Source organism: Microchirus variegatus, assembly GCF_963457635.1.
Source record: "Microchirus variegatus genome assembly, chromosome: 2".
NCBI lineage: Eukaryota > Metazoa > Chordata > Actinopteri > Pleuronectiformes > Soleidae > Microchirus > Microchirus variegatus.
Genome location: NC_139803.1, coordinates 22,083,356 through 22,092,992, shown reverse-complemented (window position 1 = coordinate 22,092,992; position 9,637 = coordinate 22,083,356). Strand labels below are relative to the sequence as shown.

Sequence of the window (9,637 nt, the reverse complement as noted above, 5' to 3'; positions counted from 1 at the left end):
TCAGTGGGACAGTGAGTTAACAAAATGTACATGTTTCTGCGAAGAAGACAGGAAAAAACCCACAGTTTCTCGTAAAAGAAAAAAAAAAAGGAGCTTACATCGCTCGCGAAGACTTTGTACCAAAGGTGAGAGAATAGAAAAACATAGGGAGGAGGAGGAGGAGGAGGAGGAGGAGGAGGAGGAGGAGGAGGGTTTGAAGGCTGCTTTCGCTTTGCACGAGAGGAAGAAGATCTGCTCTCAGAGCTGCGGCTGATCATTTTTTTTGTGCTGTGCACAAGGTGAGTAAACGGCAGATAAGAAACAGGTGGAGCTATTTTTTTTTCTTCTTTTTAAACTTTTCAGTAAGGCCACATTCAATTAAAAGTGTCTGTCTATTTTTTTTTTTTTTTTTTGTCTTGGGATGAGATGAAAGAGGAAAAAACTACAAAGAGGAGTTTTTAAAAATGCCACCAGAGAACTACAGCACACACTGAACGCACCTCGCTCACACGGTGCAGCTTTAAGAAGAGACTAGTTTCACAACAGTATTAGATATGTGACTGGTTTGACTGTGTACACAGTAAGAACATACAGTACTAAGGCTATCCTTTGTAAGTCAATGACTACGCTTATTACATTACTTTGAAACCCACTTGTGTTCGTAACCACTGAAGTCTATGTTGTTTTTCTTTTTTTTAAACGTGTTCTGCAAATGTTGCTATGGCTCCACGTGAGATGTACTGATGTGTATATTTTCCAAAGAGACATAGCGCACATAGAGTATTGCAGGCAAGGCAGAGGCGTTGCTTAAAGCTTTTCTTTTTAAAGACTTCATAAAAACCAATGATAAAAAATAGGCCCTCTGAGGTTATTTCCCCAATTTTTAAAAACAAACAAACAAACAAACAAATAAACAACCTTCCCTTATGTAAATAAACAACCAAGACTTCTGATTTTTTTTTCCCCCAGAAAAAAAAGAAGAAGTGAGAGTATCAAAATAAGAGTTCGATCCAAAGACACACGTCTGTCGAAAGGTTGCAAAAAAACATACAGGTCAGGATTTTGGACCTCAAAGGGGGGAAACAAAGCCCAAGCTCAGAGGAAGAATAGAAACTATTTGGTAACAAAAGTGTACTATATGTTTAATACAAAAAAAGGTATGGAGAAAAATGTACCTTTACTAAAGCTTATACAAGATCCTTGGTCCATAAAAACTATGTCATCGTCACGATTTATGTGTGTCCCTCTGCATCCAACAACAATACATCCAGCCCCTTTCTGGAAAACACTAATTAATGCAAAGAAAATCACTATAAAACAAGTGGTGGGAGGAAATGAGGCGAGGGGCACGGGAGAGCAAAAGTAGACCATTTTGTTTTCCTTTGTACACGGTGGATGTATTGTTGTTGTTGTTGTTGTTGTTGTGGTTTTCCATTCTCACAGCCGTAGAAAGGTGCTGGTGCTCTGAGCCGGCAGGAACTTCACTCATTCCAAACACCAGACGAGGACAGGTGGGTCCCAACAAGTTAACCACAGGGGAGAGGAAGGAAAGAAGGAAGGGGGCGTGGTCAGGGACTGACTGACCACGTGGTGATGTTACTCCTCCTTCAGATTTCCCCTGAGTTTTGCTCCTTTGTCCCACTGATTTTTTTTTCCACTTCAGCTTCTTTGTATCCAAAAAATTAATACACAGCACTTTAGAGTGAGTCAGTTTTTTTGTTTGTTTATTATTTCCCATAGTCTTTATATACCCTCAGGTATATTTGCTCTCAAGGCATATTGTATTCAGCGGCCTCCTGTGTGCGTTAGGAGACCACAGCTGCGGCAGTGGAGGATGAAGATGTGACTCCTGCGTTGGATGAGCTGTTGGGGCCGTAGATGTTGGCGCCCGCCTCCTGGCTGTTGCTGCTCAGCAGACTGGAGTTCCCGGCTCGCAGGATGGCGCCAGCGGCACTGCAGTGTGGCCGCGGCCCGGGCTCCGGCGTGTAGGTGAAGGTCAGTGTGGTGGAGTAGATGATGCCGTCGTTCCTCACCAGCGTGACGGGCACCTGGACGGGCTGCCGCACCCAGCGCCAGCCCTCCCGGAAGGCAGAGATGTCGGGCACCACACACAACATGCTCTCCGCACACCTGTAACAACAAAAATAAAAAAGACGTTAGATGGTTTCTGTCATAAATGAATGAAGTAAAAACATTTAAGTTCAGGTGAGTGGCATCACGGCTGACTTACATGTGAAGGAAGAGACTTCAGCTGAAATTCTTCTCACTCACTTTGAGTAAAAAGGTGTCAAGCATGCAAATATTCAAAATAGTTTTGCTATTATGTACACTACTCTCCAAAAGTTTGGGGTCACCTACACAATTTTTTGTGTTTTCCATTAAAAGTCACACTTTGAAAAATGAATGCAAAATGAATAGGAAATATAGTCAAGACACTGACTAGATCAGAAATAATGTAGTACTTGGCGTGTTAAGGCGTTAGCGGCGGTTAACAGCATCACGTTAACCCTTGACATGTTTCCATGCCGACTGACCGGAAAAAGACGCGAGTGACGTCATGTTTACGATTGTTAAAATGAGTCTCTAAAGTAACGCTAAACTTTAAAAACAGAGGCACACATACACAGTACACAGGTGCGCTGGTTATTTGTAGTGTTTAATAAACAGACTGCTCCAGTTAGACTGTAGCGAGCTAATGCAGCTAACGGAGCTAACCGGTAAGCGGTGCCTGGACCCCGACGTCGTGGCATGTAAACATAACGTCACGTGTGTCTTTTTCTGGTCAGTCGTCATGGAAGCGCATCATGCCTTAACCTAGTGCCCAGCACTAAAATGATGATTTTAATTCCAAATAATAATTTTGCCCTTTCGTCAAAGAACCAGCAAAACTGTTTTTAGATGTGCTAACATAATTGCACAAGGGTTTTCAAGGGTTCTCTAATCATCCAATAGCCCTCTAAGGCAATTAGCAAACACAATGTACCATTAGAACACTGGATATGGGCCTATATACACCTATTTACATATTCCATTAAAAACCAGACGTTTGCAGCTAGAACAGTTGTTTATCACAATGTATAGAGTGTATTTCTGAAAATTTCCTTCAAAAATAAGGACATTTTTAAGTGACCCTAAACTTTTGAACGGTAGATCTTGGTTTAAAAAAGGTTGGGCACCCCTGATCTACGAGGTACCTCACTCACAAAATCTTGCCTTTAACTTCACGTGTGTTGCTGGGGTTGATACAGCTAAACAAATCCGATCCATCTATAAAACCCAACATTTTACTGGAGCGTAACCGTCTCTCCAGTCTTTCGGGTGCACAAGATGAGTATTTATTACGAGCATTAGGCAACTCCGCCGCGAGGCGTTCGCGGTACCTGCGGCTTTAAATCTGACTTGGAACCCTGTGAAAGCTTTCATCAATTTGGATTAGAATACTAATAACTTGCTTAAATTGTCATTATATTCCTTGAACCTAAAGCACAGCGTCCTCTGAAGCTTCCCAGATAAAATAAACCTTCAATTAGTTGTTACTGAGGATTCAAATTGGCCACAGTGGTTTCGTCTGTGCAGGCAGGCAGTGGATCTCATTTTGTGCAAGAAAAGGAAAAGTGGCCTCCAAGCAGCTTGGTAAATTAGGTTTAAAGCTGCAGAAGAAGGCAGGATTGATAGAAAAATAGATGATTGAGTGTAATCCTCAAGTCATTATATAACCAATACTGTGAGTGAATATGTACGACGTGCATTCAGGACAGACTGACATTGTTGACTTTAAACAAGCTTTAAAATTAAATTAAATAAAATAAAATACACACCTGTACATGGTCTCAGCCTCAACGTCGCCGAACCAGACCCGAAGATTTGGAGTGAAGTTCTGTCCCGTGAGCTCCAACATGGCGACATCGCCACCACCATTTAGCTGCAGATGAAGAAGACACTGAGGTAAGGTCACACAGACAAACCTGAAATCATATTGATCGTGTGTGTGTGTGTGTGTGTGTGTGTGTGTGTGTGTGTGTGTGTGTGTGTGTGTGTGTGTGTGTGTGTGTGTGTGTGTGTGTGTCTTCAGTGCACCTGTAAGCTCTCTACTACAGGCACGGGGGTGACAGGCGAGTGGACAGGGCCCATGCCCTCGTAGAAAGTGTATTCAGCCTTGTCTGTGCTGATGATTGTCCAGGAGGCGCCATCATTGATCATCTCCTTGTTTGGTTCCTTTGGGCATGGAGTGGCCTGAGAGAAAGAGGAGGAAGAAAGAGAGAGAGACGTGAACTTTAATGCACACAAGCAGCAAAAACGACAGTAAAAATGGTGGAGGTGAGTGGGGCACATGCTGTTCTTTAAAAAAAAAGGTCATCCTGAACTAAATTACCGCCATTACAGTGAAATAAAGAGCAAGGGAACTTAAAAGATTGAGCTCAAATTCCCTTTGAGTTCTGTTCACTCGCGGTCTACTTCTGCCACAATGAAGCAATCTTCTTCAATCGTATGTGAGGGGGAAAATGAGATTGACTTTGGCTCTGGGTTTGAGGTAAAGAGTGTTTTGGGAGGGCGAGACTTGACACTGACTTGAAACTGGATGATCCTTTCTTGGGAAAGGCACAGGTACATGCGCTCCGTGTCCTTCAGGTAGAAGGCACACTTGTGGAGCTGGGAGACCGGGTCGTCTGCGTCCAGCAACGCCGTCTGCTTGTCAACCTTTCGGATGATCTGGAATAAGAGAAAGTGACAAAAATGTGGTTTTACACTCATTCAAATCAACCAGAAATAAACAGACCACAAGCTAATCCCAGGCTGACTGAAGTATCTGACTATTCCTTAAAATGTTCCAAATATTTGGTGTTGGGTTTACCAATCTGGGCAGGGCCATGCCAGTGACAGAGCAAACCAGCTTGACTGTCTGGCCGTAGTGGATGTAACCGTCTCTCACAGTGAACTCTTCTCCTTCTGACTCCTCGTCATCCACTGAGAAATGAAAAACAACACCGCAGGAGAGAAGTCAGTTCTGCCACTGTCCACTCACAAAAGAGCAATCAATCACTTTCTTTGTCGCCTTTTTCCTTGTGGAAATGTTACCTGGCAACAGGAGATCAAATACTGCTATACTGAGAAACACACAGAGTCTGAATCAATACTGTGTGGACACATTAGGAAATGGATTGAATGGAACAGACATGTGTGTTTATTTAAACGTTATGCAGAACAGCTTCAACAGCAACAAGTAACATGAGAAAACAAATCAGTTACTACATCCTTTATAATCTACGACGGGGTACTAGGGCCAAACAAGGCCAGACAAAGAATTAAGTCATAATATTATGAGATTTTGAGAGACTGCGTCGACGCAGAGCCTTTCGAAGAGCCTCTGCGTCGTCTCCGACTGCACAAAATATTTTTTAAGTGTCCGTCACTCCGTCAAGGGACAACGGAGACGGCAAGGGCTGCGATTGGTCCTCAGGACAGGCCGAGCGAAGCTACTCTGTGTCGGCTCACAGTGCGCACTGAGCGTCCACAGACGCGGAGCTGATCCCCGCCGATAACGCCGCTGCCAAACTATAAATACGTTATATCTTCACAAATGGCCAATTTCTCGCCTCAAATCATCTTAAAACTGTGTTCCGTGACACAGAAAAGTGAGAAACGGCTACTGTTTCAACAACAACAGTCTTTCTCTCTCTTTCTCTCTCAACGCCATTGCTCACTGTAGCCTGAAGCACAACAACCTTGCGCAGCGACCCCTACTGATCGGGCGAGAAATTGCAGCGCGTGTCCGTCACCCCGACGCAGAAGTATGAAGGCTCGAGTCGTCTCCGTGGTGACGCAGTCAGATAACGCATACGCAGTCGGAGAAGTACAATGTGGCCTTTACTTTAAACTGATGCAGATTGTGAGACAACATGTGTTGGTGTTTGTGATGCAGACAGCGTGACCTCAGGCCACACGTATACAAACGTACACAGGTGGATGTAGAAGGCGCCCCACTGCTGAGAGCTGGCGTGAAAGTTGCCGCCCTCCACATGTAGATAGCGCGTGCTGACCGTTTGGGACCGCAGTCGGTTGAACAGTGCCACTTTGGTCCCCGACGCGATGCACACTGTGGACGGACAAGAACGACAACACAGAGCAGACACAGGTCGGTTAAGTAACGGTGAGACAAAACATGACCTGACCCTCTGCTCTCAGGTCGTCTGAGTCAGCAGTGACAAGAGTCTGAGCTGAGGAGCTGATGTGTGCAAGTGCAGGGGTGACGTGACAGAACTGGGCTAACAACACACACGCAAAACATTGACCTATGCTGCCCTCTAGTGGCTAGACATTACATTACTACATCACTGCTCAAAAGAGGGGTTTTAGATGAGAGCACTCAACATTTGAAACAAATATGCAAATGTAGGTCATATTAATAAACAGATTAGAGTATTTAATTAATAATTAAATTCAACGTGTCATCAGCTAGTATCATTTCTAATTATTATGAGTTATATGTGTATAACTTAATCAAATGTGTTGACATTTATTGATATTTCACACTGTTTATATTTGGATATTTAATATATAATATAATATATATATATATGTATATAATATTATATTTTTATAATCGTAATAGTCTTTCTATAAAGTACATTCAAAATGCATGTTGATTATTTATATATATTTAGATATAAGTCACTGAGCACTGTCCCGTTTTTGAAACTATAATCAACATAAGCATTGACTTGTACATTTTTTAAATCCATTCAGGTTTTACATCTTTTTGTGTTTGCTTCCATTGCCATTTTAATTTTCCTTTAGGACCAAATATCTGCCGTCTCACTAGTATCAACCATCACAGCTTAATAAAAAATAGACTCAGATCTCCAGATGTCATCCTGGTTAAATAAAAGCTCCCACAACCTAATATATTGATTTTGAAAGTAATAAACATGTGTCAATATAACCATTTTCACCTAAACTGATATAGTGAGAATAACTAGGGCTGTAAATAACGATTCTTTTCATAATTGAAGAATCTGTCAATTATTATTATTATTACAGAATGTCAGAGAATGTTGAAAGATGTTGATCTGTGTTTCTCAAACCTGGAAGTGATGATGTTCTCAAATGTCTTGATTTGTCTACAAACCAAAATGATTCAGTTTTAATGATTCATTTGTTATATGGAGCAAAAATATTCACATTTAAGAAGTCAGAGTCCCCTTTTTTAATAGTTCAAAAAACACTCCTACTGATAAATTAACAATTCATTTAGTATTTGATGAATAATCAATTAATCAGTTTAATCAAGTTTTTGCTCATTAATATCATCCATTATTCTTTGCTAATATACTTTTATAGGCATACAACAGTTGTTGGAGCTAAATACTGAGGAAACTTCCTCATTATTCACAATGTGGAACCAAGCAGCACTACGACATCTGTTTCAGAGGGACTTTTAACTGCAACACATCCTGTAGAAGTGAAGTGTAGTGTGTGTTTCTGCAAACTTACAGTCAGCATTTTTGAGGGACTGTTTCTTTTTGGAGGGCTTGGAGATGACTTTGATCCTCTTGCTGAGGAAGACACCGATGTCAGCGCTGTTGCCGTAGAACATCTTGACGGACAACATGAAGTGCTTTCTCTTGTCAGAGTCGGATATGTACAAGGTTTTCGCTGTGCAATAATTCTATGGAGGGAAAGAGATTCGTAATTGTGTTAAAATAAACAAGAGAGTGACGGCGAGTCCTTAAAAGGACAGCTGTGCCAAACGTCTCTCACCTTTCCCTCTAAATTGAGCTGTTGCATTTCTTGGTCGCTGTTGCCGATGCCGATGAAGGCACACGGTTGCGACTCCTGCTCCGAGCAGCCGTCTCGCTCCATCTGCTCCTTCTTTTTCTTCCAGCCGCTGCCCATCAGGTACACGCAGGGGGGAGGGCAGAAGAACCTGGACACGGGGAGAAGATAATATTTATCAGTTTTTTTACAATACAACAAAAATGTGTCTGGCCTGATTTACGCATGTAAATTAAATGTATGCTGTAACTGCAAATAAAACTAAAAGGAAGTGCCAACTGAACAATGTGTATCTCTTTATTCCCACCAGAAGAGGGCAGACCTGCACCAAACTTCAACAAGATAGCCAGAAACCTTTATCAATACACTTTAAAATACAATCCATTGCGGTCTTCTTTTGTCCAGCTAAACCTAATTTAACAGATGTTACCACGATCCGTCCAGCTCACAATGATTTGTTGGGGAATACAAACAAGCTGTTTTTTTTCTCCCCCCCCCTGAAATGCTTGGTCTCTAATGTCGGTAAAATAGGCCCATAACAGGAAAATGACACAACCTGGGCCTGGTTAAATGTGAATTCAACTCATTGGTGAAGCGGCACACTTCAAATTAATTCATGTGCGTCAGCGTAGAACTGGAAAGCGACCTATTTCGCAACAGCAGCGTCTGTCTCTGTGGGTGTTTGTCTGCTTTCACCTCCTATAAAAAGCTCAGACAGAAAGAAAAAAGGAAAAAAGAAAGGAAAAAAAGGAGGGGGAGACGGCACATTTGCATTCGCCTTGTGCCCACTTTTTTGTGGCTCACTTCTTACTGTATAGACGGGAGTAATCAGAGGTGAGAGACAGACACCAACACTGCAGGGGTTTTCTGGAGGGCAGAGGATGGTGAATGATTCATGTGCACACAGTAGTGAGTGGCGGAAACTTCAATATCAGACTGTGACAATGATACAGTAGAAATCCCTTTGGGACTGTTACAGGGAAATATGTAAAATATGTACAACAGCGACCTTTAGGGTTTAAAACAGAAACTGTAAAACACTGAAGTTAAGCGCTGTACTTGTGCTGTTTGTGTGCATATACACAAAGATAACTGCCCTATATTCTGTTTTATTTTTATAAAAATGTAACCTTTTTAGGGCCACATGGTGGAGCAATGGCTAGTGTTTGAGTTAGCATGTTCTTTTGTTCTGCCCGTGTGTATGTGGGTTTTCTCTGGGTACTCTGGGTTCCACCCTCAGTCCAAAAACATGTAGAGGTTGATTGGAAATTCGTTTCTAAGGTGAGAGTGAATGTTGTTTGTCTCTGTGTGTTTGCCCTGCGATGGACTGGGGACCTGTGCAGTGTGTACCCCTCATGTGGAGGATAAAGCAGGAGAAGATGAAGGAGTGAGTGTTCAAAGTCCTGTCTGCTTTCAGACATCTATATCTTTAACACATCTTGTTTTCCTTCTCTGGTTGAGATGTTTTTGAGAAGGGTAGTGAGGCTTTTTTTTTGAATAGGTTTGGTAACCTTTGGAATTGTTGACCCATAGCTGCAGCCATGTGTGTTTAAGAACTACAAGCTTAACTTGTTTTCTTAATCTGTAATTACATATGGTCATTTTGCAAAGTCACAAAGAAATTTCTTACGTAATTAAACAGAAAACAATAACTAAAGCCTTGTCAATGAGAAACTCGCAAACAAGAAAAACCGATCGCCAACAAACATTATGAGGAATTCCTCTCTGTCACCACCTCTCCCCCCGTCCCATCTTTGTCTCCTCTCTGCTCCAACTCTCTTAAAGGTGTCTGGCTTGGTTTACCAAGAGACAGCGCTGATGAGATCTGAGCAGTCAGGCAGAGGATGGAGAGAATTGAAGAGAGTTTCAAAATGAGCAAGAGTCA

The 9,637-nt window shown here is 42.2% G+C and overlaps 1 protein-coding gene across 2 annotated transcripts in view; it reads right to left on the bottom strand.

The window, feature by feature from the left end:
* Window positions 1–1,656: 1,656 nt before the first annotated feature.
* The window catches only part of rbpjb (recombination signal binding protein for immunoglobulin kappa J region b), a 46,833-nt gene continuing 38,852 nt past the window's right edge, over window positions 1,657–9,637 (bottom strand). Inside the window, exons 4-12 of one of the 2 annotated variants that reach the window (XM_083910377.1) lie at window positions 7,738–7,903; window positions 7,471–7,645; window positions 7,062–7,097; window positions 5,936–6,073; window positions 4,832–4,944; window positions 4,549–4,689; window positions 4,057–4,212; window positions 3,798–3,901; window positions 1,657–2,109 (exon numbers count right to left, since the gene is read on the bottom strand). In XM_083910377.1, coding sequence (XP_083766503.1) covers window positions 1,785–2,109; window positions 3,798–3,901; window positions 4,057–4,212; window positions 4,549–4,689; window positions 4,832–4,944; window positions 5,936–6,073; window positions 7,062–7,097; window positions 7,471–7,645; window positions 7,738–7,903 — 1,354 coding nt within the window. In that variant the 3' untranslated portion in view covers window positions 1,657–1,784. The remainder of the gene's footprint in view (window positions 2,110–3,797; window positions 3,902–4,056; window positions 4,213–4,548; window positions 4,690–4,831; window positions 4,945–5,935; window positions 6,074–7,061; window positions 7,098–7,470; window positions 7,646–7,737; window positions 7,904–9,637) is intronic. The other variant, XM_083910378.1, reaches the window with a different exon arrangement.